This window comes from Carcharodon carcharias, chromosome 8, assembly GCF_017639515.1.
Source record: "Carcharodon carcharias isolate sCarCar2 chromosome 8, sCarCar2.pri, whole genome shotgun sequence".
Lineage (NCBI taxonomy): Eukaryota > Metazoa > Chordata > Chondrichthyes > Lamniformes > Lamnidae > Carcharodon > Carcharodon carcharias.
Window position 1 is genome coordinate 71,303,694 of NC_054474.1, and position 14,061 is coordinate 71,317,754.

Below are 14,061 nucleotides of genomic sequence, written 5' to 3' on the forward strand. Positions count from 1 at the left end.
TAAGGAAGGCAGGACAGACTTGTTTCCCTAGCTGAGGGGTCAATTACCAGGGGGCGTCAATTTAAGGTGATTGGTAGAAGGAGTGGAGGGGACATGAGGATAAACCTTTTCACCCAGAGGGTGGTGGATGTCTGGAATTCACTGCCTAAACTTGTGGTTGAGGCTGAAACGTTCATCTCATTTAGAAGGTACCTGGGTCTGCCCCTGATGTGCTGTAACCTGCAAGGCTATGGACCATGTGCTGGAAAGTAGGATTAGAAATGAGCATCTAGTTTCTTTTTTACTCTTTTATAGCTGGTGCAGCCATGATGGGCTGAATGGCCTCTTTCTGCGCTGTAACTTTTCTATGATTCTAAGGTTCTATTTGAATTACTGAGGACTGAAAGGATCAGCCACTAAGGAATTTTAAGACTAAAACAAAATGCGCAGCTTATTTTGGGTACAGATATAACAAACTTCCAGTGAGGTGGAAACAGGAAGAATCTTCCCGCTAACTAGAGGATATATAGGATAGACACAATTAAACATAATCAGTTATAGGGCTACCAGTGACCTGAAAAGTAGTAAGATTACTTTAAAATGTCATGAAAGCACAGTTGTAATTTATGCCACCCCAGACATCCAGGTCAATTATGCTGCCCTCCAGCCCAGTTGAGATCAGCACACTCAGCATGTCAGCTCTGAGATCTCCCAAATCTGTCAACCTTGATTTAATTCTATTTATTTGAATAGAGTCCCAATATCTTTGGGAAAACTGTTGGAGCACTATTCAAATTAATAAAATCGCATCCACGTCAGAAAGAGGAAAGAAGCAAACACAAATAAATATTGTATTGTAGGCCCAACTAAGTAATGTGCTCCGGACAGTCCCTGTGCACATTGTTTATTGCAATATTTGCAACTCTGATGCATGAACCTATGGCTGACAGTTTGTCATAGATGTTAATGTGAAAGTACATTGAATTTGTCCAAAGGGGATATTAGGCTGACTGATGATGACTTTGATGTTTCATTTCAGGGTCGCTTGCCAGTAAAGTGGATGGCGCCAGAGGCCTTGTTTGACAGAGTGTACACACACCAAAGTGATGTGTAAGTACTGATCATGTTTAAGTGCCCTTAAGTATTGGATTTCCTCTTGCTCAGTCTGAACAGGCTGTACTGAATGTAAGAAAGCTAGTCTAGATGATTGACAGGAGCCTGCCAGTGCTATGTTATTTCACTCTGCACTGAATGGATTGACAAGTTAGACATTCTGTCAAAATATTAATACACTTTACTGATGGAGGCTCCTATTGAAGTTTGAATATAATTTATTCTGGATGTGATTAACTTTGTGGAATCCACTGCAATTGAAGGGACCATTCAAGATACAGTATAGTGTAGGTGTGAGTGTTAACCATGTTGTAAGTCCTGCTGCAATGAGAAGGGCAGGGCATACCTTTATCTAGAGGAGACAGATGATCTGAGCCACTTGCCATCTCTCATTCAGCAAACAAGGTGAGATAATCTGAGTCATCCAATATATGAGTTATCCTATAGGGGGGAAAGTGGTGGGGGGGTATCCAGACTACATGCTCTCTGTGATCTGAGTTATTCACTACTGACATTAGAAGCCATGGCTGCACCTAACAACAAGAAACAAGAAAAATGGTACAGTACCAGAGGCAAAACAGAGGAAGTGATATTATGTAACATGTTAAGGATATAGAAAGTGTTAACCCAGAATATTGCTTTCAATTAATCTTTGAGATGAGAGCTAGGGGACACAGCTTTCAACCAGAGAAAGGTACTTTTAATTATAAAGCAAGAATTGAATACTACAAAGGGGTGAGTGGTTGGATGAATACAAATGGAACAAACGGCTTCCTTCATCATCTCTAATTACCTTGTGATCGCTTGAAAAAATGAGTTTTATTTTAAATTGCTCTGAATTATGAACAATGTGATTAATCCAGCCTTGCTGTATGAAAGTAAAATTGCACGTGATGCCATTCTCATCATTTCATGAAAACATATTGTGGATCATTTGTAAATTCTCTCAATCACAATACTGACGATCATGACCTGGAATGTTTTCAAGTAATTAGACAACAGAATGAATGCTTGGCTTATTCCCAATGCAGATGGTCATTTGGGGTCTTGATGTGGGAGATCTTCACACTTGGTGGCTCTCCCTATCCCGGTATCCCTGTGGAGGAGCTCTTCAAACTTCTCAAGGAGGGCCATCGAATGGACAAGCCATCCAACTGTACACATGAGCTGTAAGTAACTCATCAGCATTGCATTTGGTTTTACATATAAACTTTCTAAACTTTTCTTTACCTTTCTCAGCTATTAATTTTTAAAAAAAATACGGATTCTGCCATCCCAACAACCTCTGTGAACACAGCTCCCCTGGAAGAGTGAAATTGACTGTTAAGGACAGAAAGAAGCGTAGGAAAAACGTAGATATGAGTGTTTACAACATACCCTTACTAACATTGTTAAGGGACCCAGAACAACTTAACGTAACAGGGAAAATACAAAAGGTAGATACAATCAGAACTCAATTGTAACAGAATGCCTTTGTTCTTTCAACATTTTGAGACAGCAGCTATAGTCTTATGAAGCACCTGAAGACTTAAAAGGCACATCCAGATAAATATGCTGTGCAGGATTGGTAGAGGCACCTTCAACACGGCTGACTACGTGTGTCTTGGGTTATCTGTGTGGCTGCAAAATTTGGTGACATTACTGACAGTGCTATGGAAGCTGGAGCAGCTGAAAATGGTAGGCACACCAATTCCCAGCACTTCCAACAACAATCATGCGTCTTCATCCTGAGGCAGTCTTGCCGTCTTTCAGCCACCACAACAAGCTAGAGGTTGGGGATACTGGAGCTGTGACAAGGCACATCCAATGTCCATCTAGCTCAGGACTCTTCTCTGCCATCTGCAGCTCTAACTGGGCCATACAACTACAAGGAACATATGAAGCAAGTCATCATCCTGAAGCAATGGTTTTGCTGCCTGGCTTGCTCAGAGGGAGCCTTCCAGTACACACTAGAGTGGGTGTCAAAGTGCATTATGGTCTGCTGTGACCTGACTACCTTGAGGGTGCAGTCCATGCCACTCAGCATTCAGAGGCCAGTTCGGGGGAACAAGGAGGAGGAGGCAGGGATGTGGGTGCACAATTTACCTGCTTTTAATCCATTTGCTACAGATCATCACTGTATCCTCCTGGCCAAAATCCTGAAATAAAAGACACCCGCAAAAAACCTTTCCATATCAACTTTATATAACAATGCATCCAATTCAAACAGGTTGATAATCAGCTTGCTAATCCATCAAACACTTATACTATTTCCCAAAGGGAATAAAGTGGATGCGAAGATATGACACAAACAAACAAACAACACATCCAATTACCTGTATACAAACAAAACTGAGCCTTTTTCCCTTATGCATCCCCTAAGTGATTGTTTCCCATGTTCTTTTGCCTATCCTTGTTCTCCTACACAGTGCTATCCCAGTGGCTGCAGCATGGCTGATAGAAGGCTACTAATTTTCACTGGAGGAAACTGTAGACAGCCTTGTAGGTTGACCTTGAGCAGCTCTCAGCCTTTAGGTCCTCGTTTGGACTGCAGTATCACAGTCTAAACTGGCAGGCTAAGAAACAACAGCAGAGGGACTGACAAAGTGACAGTGTAGGAGCATGAACACTAGTATCCAGAGAGAGAACAGCAGGTCTGTTGACCATTTAGCAACTACCACACCCCTGGGGCAATGCCTCAGCAACTTGAGTAATCCAGCAGATTGCTAGACAGTGAGAACCTACACGATACTTTGATCCCTGAGATATGCAGCTACCTTGGCAGCAATCTGAGCCTGCATGACAGTAAACATAGATTACCACTGTTTGAGCTTGCACTGTAGCACTGAGACACCAGTGCTGCAATTGAAGCTGAGGCAGGGGGCACCAGACATTGCATCATAGGTGCATCCACAAATGTGGTGGTGGAGTTGGCCACCACTTCTACACTGAGAAGGATGGGCTCCAAGCTCTGCACAAAGCCCTGTGCAAAGTTGGAGCTCGACTCCTCCAGCTCCTTGTCAATGACAACAGGCTCTAGGGCAGGCCTACCGAAACACTAAGGTTCTTGATATGCATGCTCATCAGTGTTCTCCAGTACCGTCCCATCAAAGTCCTCATCTGAGTACTGTCCAGTAGAATTAGTCTGTGACTGTGCCCCATGGGAATGGCACATTGGCTGCACCCCACTTTTGCCTGATGACGCACCATGTGAAGATCCCAACTCTATACTACCCTCAAGGGTATGTGCAGTGCCAATATTTGAGCCAGTGGCTGTGATTGTCAGATCAAGTGATGGTGTTTCTTCATCCAAGGTCTGGTGTAGCTCTTTCCCTTGATAATGATGCTGCATTGGCTGGCCAGACAGGAGTTCTTAAGTATCTGAAAGCATAAATGTACAAGGGGAGGGTTGGGTGAGAGAAGGACAGCAAGAAGCCCACGGTCACACCATCTGCAGCTTGAACGTCATGCCAATAAAAATTGAGGGTGAGGTGGGAGTTGAGGAAGTGAATAAGGTAGAAACATAACGTCATCCTGAACGTTCTTAGCGTTCACATGCATGAGCTGTATCACTACCATCCTAATGATGTGGAGCACCATCTCCTCCAAAGGGCTTAGCTGAAGCAGGCATGTCTGTCCCTCTCTGGTTCTGTTCTGTTTCTTCCTGTTATGGGCCACCTTTTAGTGTAAGAGAAAGGGAATAATGTCTAATTGTGCTGCAGTGTGTTTGAGTGATGTGACATGGATGAATAACTGAACGTATGTGGAGGCAGTGAGTTGAATGTTGGGCTGGCAGTGTTGGTACATGTGTGAGGATGAGATGGAGCATCTGAATGTTAAGCATGAGTCCTGATTCCAGATGGCTGAGTGATAATCATATGGTTCATTAAGAAATGTGAGAGGTTGGTGGTGCGAAGGGAAGAGATGCCCTTGGGAGATACATTCACTGATATTGACCACTGAAATGAGGTCATTGAACTTCTTGAGGCACTGCTGCCAGGTCCTTGGAGCCAAACTTTGGTAATTGACCACCCTGGCCATTTGCTCCCATTCCCTCCTCAGGTTGTGCCTTGGTGGCCATTCATTCTTTCTCTCCTTCTTTCCACCTTTGTACTAATGCCTCCATCACCACAGCAGAAAACCTGGGACCTTTCTATCTTGCCTGTTTCTCCATTTGGTGTGCTTTTCCTTATGAACAATTCCTCCACAGTGATCAGCTGCTTCTGTATAACAGGTGTAATTTTCCTTTAAGAAGGGCAGGCCGTCTTTAACATGTGCAGACAACTGATAATAAGAAATAGAAGTAGGAGTAGATCTTAAGATCCTGGTGGCAGAAATCCTGCCAGCCGAGATTTGCTGGCCAATCAGAGGCCAGCAGCTCTCCATTGCTGGCAGCACCACTGGGAGTGGTGGCTGCTGCTGGCAGCTCTCCAGCACCACTGGATTCCTGGTCTCAGGTGAGTGAGGGCAGGATGGGTGTTTCAGGAAGTAGGAGTAAGAGGGTTGGGGGGGATGTCAGAGGCAAGGGCAAGGGGGTGGCTTTCAGTGGCCCTCCCCTTCCTGATGTCAGGTCCCTTGTTTGGACACAGAGAGCCTGACAATGAGGGATCCATCTGGTAGGCTGCTGGCAAACCTGACAGAGTTTGCTGGGTGGCCTTCGGAGTCAAGGGAAAGCCGTGCGACTCCCATTTAATCCCTGAGCCACCAACAAATACCAGTGGGCTCAGGGATCATTGTTATCAATTGTCTCATTTATGAGCTGAATTGACATCCCACTACATGTAAACAAGTTTCCCGCACGGGCCCATTCCCGCCTCTGGTTTAAGCACAGAGATTTTCCATCTACTGGGAGACTGATGTGCGGCCTCTCCCACAGCTAACTGGGCCCGGCCGCCATGTTTCCCACTGTGGCGGACTGGATTACGTTCAACATGTGTGATTGTCTGAAACTATTGTCAACTATTGGATCCTAAAAATTATATTTCTCTCTTATAGGTATTTGCTGATGAGGGAGTGCTGGCATGCAGTGGCTTCTCAGAGACCAACATTCAAACAGCTGGTGGCAGAACTTGACAAAGTCTTGACTTCAATATCAGATGAGGTTAGTGCACCTCATAGTGCATTTGCTGTGCTTTCAAGATTTCTCCCCTAAACAGATTTCATCCTCTGTGCATCCAAATGTACCAAAAGCAAAATACCTCTTACAGTGTGACTCCAAGTCATACACAGTCCTGACATGGGAATAGATCGCTGTTCCTTCATCGTCCCAGGCTCAAAGTTCTGGAACACCCTACCTAACAGTACTGTACTGTGGATGTACCTGCAGACTGAAGTTGTTCAACAAAACAGCTCAGCAGCACCTTCTCAATGACAAATAACAGATCAGCAAAGAAATGATGTCGTTGCCAGAAATTCCCATGAACAAATAGAAGAAGAAAGGCTGTTGCACAAGCCCAATCTTTCCCAAAACCATCTCATTCTTCCAACAGATAGAAATAATGTGATCCCAGTGATAATGAGTATTATTGATAGGCTTGTTTGCAGTAGAGCAAATAGTCCCTGACCTCCAAGGTAACCGCTCCAAAAGCAACTTTTATCTGATTCCCTTTAAGATAGATGATGGTATCCAGACTGAAAAATTCCACCTAAGTGCAGTGGTGGGTGGGATAATTGCCTTATTCCTGCTGGGGTTGAGGAGCTCGGTGAATTTTGTGGCAGTAAGTCGCCCACCCCACCATTACCAGATGGGTTCAAAGGTCCTGGTGCCATATGTAAAAGCACCCAGATGCTGTCCTTTCCCAGGTCGCTCACTGCAGGCCAGGAGCTCTGCGCCAATCCTCCAGAGTCCTTGCAGCCATAGATGATACTAGAGAAGCTTGCAGATGTGAGCAACCACATTCCAGGACATACGAGGACACCTCCAGCTTTGTCTTTCGCTCATCTCTAGGTAAGAGTACTGCCAGCGATACTCATTGTCAGGCCAATGCTCACTGTTGCAGTGGTCCATGTTTGCCAGCCTCTTGACCTTATCGAGGCCCCACTGTCTCTTGCTGCTCAGGCCCTTGCTCCTGCTGGCCTGGTGCCAACCTGCGATGGGCTCTCCTTCTCCTTATCTGGATGAGAACCATTACTAAGGCAGGCTTGGCTGCAGCCTACATCATTGATGCCTCAGTGGCTGTGTGAACAAATTGAAGCGATATATTAAGCGAGCGTGTCCTTTACAGGTTTCCATCCATCTTAAAGCCAGCAGGCAAGTGCTAAGACCTCCACTTGGCCTCCATCTAGTAATGGCATCCCCAACCAACCCCTTCCAAGTAAAGGACCAGAGATGGGTGTTCCTCTTGTTCATTCATGACTGTGTATGGAAACATTGCTCTTTGACCAGGTGATGAGAGCCATGTGCAAGAAGCCTCATGCTGACACTTTTCCACTTGCCTCCTCTATCCTCAAGACTCTATAGAGAGACCATTGCACTGGAAGCATAGAAAGACTAACCACATGATCCCTTGTCAGCCGTGACCATTCACCCAGGGGGGTGGATGTTTGGAGTTGCAGGTTGGCAGCCCTCTACCTCCCTCCCTCCCTTCATCCCTGCCTCTGACTGCAGCCAATGGCAAATAGCACAGAATGAACGGCAGCTCCACACCTTGCTGGGGCCTTGATCTTCTGAGACCCATGAATAGGGAATAAACCTGCTGCAATGCGAGCTTCACCATAGAGAGGAGAACACAAGTGAGCATCTTTGACATCCAGTTGCCTCATGATTATTATGGTGTCCCTTTAGTCAGCCATGTGCTGACCTTGAATTAAGTTATACGGGGTCCCCAAGAAGGAGAAAACAACATCTACGGACCGCAAAGTCGTGGAAAAGGTGAAGCTCGCCGGGTGCACGTCACTTATATACAATTGTAAAAATGAAGTTCTAAATTCTCACTGGCGGGGTACTTAATTTGAGGGAAAGCTTAATTCCAGTGAGGTGGCCTTTTAATGAGCTTGCATGAGGTGCCAATGAATGCAAATGAGGTTCCCGCCATTGTTCGTCAGGAAGCTCAACCTGCCTTGAAAGCTGGGAGAACAAAATTCCAACAGTTTATTCTGCCATCAGGAAATAGATTTTTCGCCTCCTGCCAAATTAAGTGCCCCGCCCTACATGGTTCCACCTGCTGGCAGAAGCAGAAAATTCCACCCAATAGCGCTCCATGTAATTGAATATAAGAACATTGGGACAATCTATATGAATTGTGACATAGCAGAAGACAATTTGAAGCAAAAAAAGTTATTCTTCTTTTTTGGTGTATCTATGTGCCCAGCAAGGGTGTAAGATGCTCACTATGTGGAATGCAAACATTCCTTTGTCAGCTACATAATGGATAAAATGCTTCACCAATGTACCTTGACCTCCCCCACCCCGCAGCCTCAGAAGAGCGTTTCTGCTGCACAAGTATCTCCATTTCCTACATCACCTGGCTTAGCAGCCTGTGGTGAGATGTTCAAGTAAAATTTTGCTTAATTATGGTAGTTTTCAGAATCGGTGTTCATTCAAAATTGGATTGAACCTGGTAAAATGCATTTCATTTAAATAGAAGAGACTTTCATTCTATCCTTAGGCACTGGATGGGAACCTAAGCCTGAAATATAAAAAGTCAGTGTAATAGCCAACTACACACTCCAGTTCCCTTATTACAGAGAAAAATTTATAACAGTTAGGTACATAAAAGTCCAAAGATAACTTAGTTCTTAACATATACTGTATTTTGTAAATGATTGTGATGTGAAGTAAGTGTGCCTGAATTTTCTCCCTCAACAGTATTTGGACCTCTCCACTCCTTTTGAGCAGTATTCTCCCTTGTGTGAAGACAGCAACAGTACATGCTCTTCGAATGACTCTGTCTTTGCCCATGAGCCTTTGTCTGATGACCCTTGCTTACTCAACTATCATGACTGTAACGCTAGAATCAGGACTTGAGAGATATGTCATTCTGCAACTCTTGGCTCAACAATGCTACTTTCCCCAGGTGGTACTTTGGGGGTGGTTCAAAACTGGATAGAAATGGAATTTCGTTAAGACTTGCTTCTTCCTGAAAGATATGAAATATCTCTTGCAGAAGAAAATCCTCTCACACAGCGTGGCTATGTAAAACTATTATAATCGTCTTTGATTCTGACTTTTCAAAATTCTTGCCATCTGACATTGATAATTTTGACAATGAAAGCCATATTTGAATGGAGGGAAGCTCTGTGTGTTCATGCATGGGGAAGCAGTAGAACTCTCTATCAACGGAGCTCTGTGCTTTACCCTTTATGGTGATCTTGAGCTTTGATTTTGAGCTTTGCTTCAAGACATTAACAAAAGACTTGCTGCATCCCAGCACGATGACCTATGCCAGTGAAGAAGTATAAACTTAGCTACATCAGAGACAAGTAAAGAATTTACCTGGAATAGGAAATACACCTAGGCTAGAAGAACAATCTGAAAAGCAATTAAGATCAAGAATTGTCCACTTGCAAAGAATCAACCAGTTAAAAAAAGTACATTTACAATACAAGAATCTTACCACATGCTTTATTGTGATTCATCGTAAACTTCAATGATTGGAACAGATGAAGCGAAAGTGTGTTAGCATGGAATTCCTGGACTAACATTCTCAATAAAAAAGATCAACTCTATCTTCTTAAATTACAACATTATAGTAGCACTGCCTATTTTACTCAACCCCAGTGAGATGGTATTACATCCGGGCTGGCTCTTTTCCTGGAACAGCCTGCTGTGAAGATCCAGTGGCTGAACTCACCACATAATGTCCATGAGAAGAATTGCTCAAATTTGCTTGTTTTTTCAAATATTTGATTTAAAAAATAATAGATTTGAAACTCCAGACACAATTGGTGACACAATGGTATGATCATTTATCCAACTGCTTCGCTGTATTCACCTTTGCCTTTAAACACCGTGACTAGTCTCGCAAGAGCTATTACCATAGCAACTCTCCTTTGTAGGAAATTTTCTTTTTCTGTGTGAATAGAAGAGTCTGGAAACAGCTGGTCCAGCTGTTTGCAGTACCATTTATCCAGATAATCATCAGTTCACTGTTATAAACCCTGCAGAAAACTGTAAAATAGAAAAATATTTGTTTCTGAACTTTTTCTTTAAGTAGCATGTCCAAAATTATTGGCAGTCATACTTCCTTTTCTGGTTATTAATTTCAATATTTTTATGGTCTAGAATTATTTACAGTAGCTATTGGAGCGATCTGTGGAAAAGAACATTCGGATTTTGTATTTTTTTTCTTATCAGTAAGACTCCCTGTTCTTGTTATTTGCCCATTTCCTGGTTTCTTATTCCATACACAAACAGTTGCTGAGAGGAGAAAGAACAGCCAGCTTCAAGGGCATGAAAATATAAGTAGCTTTCATTACAAGTTTACCCTTCACCTGCTGCGGGAACTTTGCACCACAAACTTAGGCATCTTAGATTGGCAATTTGGGGGAAGGAGCAGTGGGGGAGGGGGCAGAGAAATTACAATAATGAATCTAAATCCCACTGGTTCAGGGTCCAGAGGACTGGTGTCAATGCTTCAATTTACTTCAGCTGTGAAGTTTTGCTTCCTTGGCATTCTTAGAGACAGTGGGATGCAGGAATGTTGACAGCTGGCTTGTATCAGGGATACTGTCTCTTCAGGGAGCATTGCCACTATGGTAATCATGCTGCCAGTGGCTGTTGTCAAGGTAGAGACCACAAAAAAATACAATGTTACTGTTAGACTGCTAAACTGCTGCTGTTTGTCAAATTCATACATTATTTTAAAGTCAGTTACTGATGTTCCAAAACTCTGGCTGACGAGAAGTTAACTCTGCTGCAGTATTTGTAAATAGGGTGCCTTCTGACCAGATAAGAAAGAGACTTTAGCATTATGGGTACAAATATGACCTCAGGACCCTTCACCATGTGACCAACAGAGTCATCCACAATGCCTGAAATGTCCTGCCCTTCTATCAATGGCATTTCTTGTAAATAAGATTGAATTGAATGTAGCTGTACAAAGTGTCTTATATTGGCATGTTTATTGCAAACGAATTGTTGCCTTTTTTTATAAATTATTTTTTCATAAACTGGTACTACAATGAAGGTGCCTTTTGTCAACAATACAACTGAAGAGTTCTGAGATATAGTTGGCAGAGCAGGGATTTACAGTAATTGTGCATTTTATTGTGCACAATTTTACCAATGGGCAAAAGAGGCTGAAGCACAAGACTGAAAGCTTCTCCCCTCTGTCCATTATGTTGCTGGAGGTTCCTCATGGATGCCTGATACCTTCAGCACCAACAACACTTTGTAACAATGATTGCTGGTTCTTTTCTGCTCTTTCCCCTTTGTTTTTTCTTCTTCTTGGAGATGCTTGTTGCCTCAAAGCCTGCTGTGGACTGATACAGCAGTTCAAGTGAAATGGTAAGAAGCTGGAATAGTAGTTAAAGTCAGCTCTGGGATAAAACAAAATCAGGAAGGTCAAACACTAGCCCTGTACATGCCCTCCCTTGAGCTGGCAAGTTTGCAGTCCTCACAGAAAAAACAGGACTGTCAGCTTGCATGTTCCACTCCAAACCAGTGGGGCTGTGTATCACCCAGTGTAGGGAGGAATTAAGAATTGAACTAAAACTGTTATCCAGAGTCTGGATGCACCCTGACATCCATATTAACATTTACCAATAAAGGACCATTGCTAACACTGGTGGCATCTCCATGATTCATAGAAATCAATTCATTTAAATCACCTTTCAACCACACAAAATTTTTCATTTCTTTTAGCTAGCTAATATCTACTGTCTCCTCATACACTCCCTTAAAATTGGCTCAGCTAATGAATATAAACATAAGAAATAAGAGCAAGAGATTTCCATATGGTCCCTCAGACATACTCCAACATTCAATAAGTCCATGGCTGATTTTCTACATCAACTCCACTTTCCTATCCCTACAGACAAACTTGTTGATTAAACTTGATCTAAATCTCTCAATTACTGACTAGATAGATTCACTGAGTCTTTTTTCCAACCTTTTCAATAGGAGATTCATGACTTTGTTGCCCTAAATTGAGATTTTTTTCTTCCCTAAGAACAGTACAGGGTAAAGGAAAAACCCAGAGAGGGAATGATCATTGAGCTACTGAATAATATTGATTTACTAGCGATGAAGCATTTTATACCTCCTCAAAGCTTAAACTGAATTAATAAACAATCTCCATGGAAACCACATTGTAAGACAACAGGAAGGATTTTCACCTGAGCCTCATGTTGGAATTCCAGTGACATTAATCTAGAAACAGAGGGGTCTTCATGCTATACAATCCATCTGGTTTTGCAACACATCCAGTTGGTAGTGCTACTATTTGAGATTGAGTTCATCATGATACTGTGCCTTGGTCTTACTGAGGCTGATGTCAGACAATTAATGTACCCTGGTCTTACCAAGGCTGGTGCCAGTCAACTACTGAGTCAATTTTTAAAACATCTATGTTGTGAAAATAGCAACAACATTTTGGAAATTATGACAAGGTACAATGGGAGGAAAGAATCAGCAGTTAAAGAAATAATGTCATTAATGAGCCTATATTTTTGTACCACCTTGAATAGAATTGTAGGCTGATTACTGCATTAAAATAACAATCCATATATTAGATTAATTTTATCAGTAATATTGTTTAAGTATTAATCAATTATATTGTAAGTGATTTGTACACAAGAATACTTCTACAATTTTTTTTGTGAGTGTCCATACATTTTTAAAAGCACACAGCAGGGATTTACTGCTTGTCTGGGTGGTCTTCTACCACAGACTTGGTGAAGAATCACTAAGAATCAATAGCCTCAAAATTATGAATTCTGATATCAAACACATTGTGAATGTAACACCTCATGTATGTGATATCTATATACAGAAAACAACCTATTTCCTGTACATACCACATAGTCCCATGTCACAAATACATACAAATCCAATGTTCTTGTCTCACAATTACCAACATACTCAACATTAAAGGTCTGTCTCACACATATCCATAATGACACCCTCTTTTATACAACGCTGTTCCCTTATGATACACACATGCCTTTAAACTCAAATGCACAAACAATACAATCGCATACACATTATGCACATATAGGTGACGGTGTTATTCCCTAGTCACAGCAGTTATAACAATTGTTCCCAAACTGTGTGGTGTTTGGTCTGAGTCCCAGGTTACCTGTCACTTGAATCTCCTTGCTGCTATTGTCAGGATCAGTCCTTGAGGCAGCCAAATCACCAGCTCAAATATTGTGCTAGGATATTGCACTGGGGCAGAGTGAAGGAAACCGATTGCCAGCTACAATTTGATTAAAAAACCGAAATGGGAATTTCTCCCAACTAAAACATTTTACCTCAAAGTCGGTGAGTTAATTCATTGATGGAAACATTCCAGAAAATTAGTAACGTTTCAATCGACTTGTAAAATTAAAATATGTTTTTGCAATTCACAGAATTACATTTAATTTATTGATTTTTATGAAAGAAATTATATATTCTAGTTGAAATGTTTGAAGGCTTCATCTTCCCTGAAATTGTTTTTGAAGAGATTTGAAGGCCTGCTTCACAGCAGCAACTTGTCACTTGCTGTATTTTCAGAGTTACATAGATAATTGAAATCAATTAGAGCCAATTAAGTAATTCCTGACTGATTTAATCGCCAGAACAATTTCCTAGGCTATCCTGTTGTATGTAAAAGGTCATTGAACCAGACTGACCTTGTGAACCCTGTCTGTGTACCTCACGTATCCATTCAATAATAACCTGTCCAGCTTTAGGGCCAAATAAAGACATTTTAAGATGAAATCAGTTTTGTGATGTTTGTCTCTTCCTGTGCAGGAACAATCCCAATTTAGCAAAAAGGAAAGGCACTGTAAACCAACAACAACAGCTTGCATTTATATAGTAACTTAAAACTAGAAACAGCCCAA

At 42.1% G+C, this 14,061-nt stretch overlaps 1 protein-coding gene across 1 annotated transcript in view; it reads left to right on the forward strand.

Moving 5' to 3' along the window:
- Positions 1 to 9,577, forward strand: part of LOC121280898 (fibroblast growth factor receptor 4-like) — a 53,300-nt gene extending 43,723 nt beyond the window's left edge. Inside the window, exons 14-17 of the mRNA XM_041193270.1 lie at positions 1,019 to 1,089; positions 2,124 to 2,261; positions 6,067 to 6,172; positions 8,879 to 9,577. Coding sequence (XP_041049204.1) covers positions 1,019 to 1,089; positions 2,124 to 2,261; positions 6,067 to 6,172; positions 8,879 to 9,037 — 474 coding nt within the window. The 3' untranslated portion in view covers positions 9,038 to 9,577. The remainder of the gene's footprint in view (positions 1 to 1,018; positions 1,090 to 2,123; positions 2,262 to 6,066; positions 6,173 to 8,878) is intronic.
- Positions 9,578 to 14,061: the final 4,484 nt, after the last annotated feature.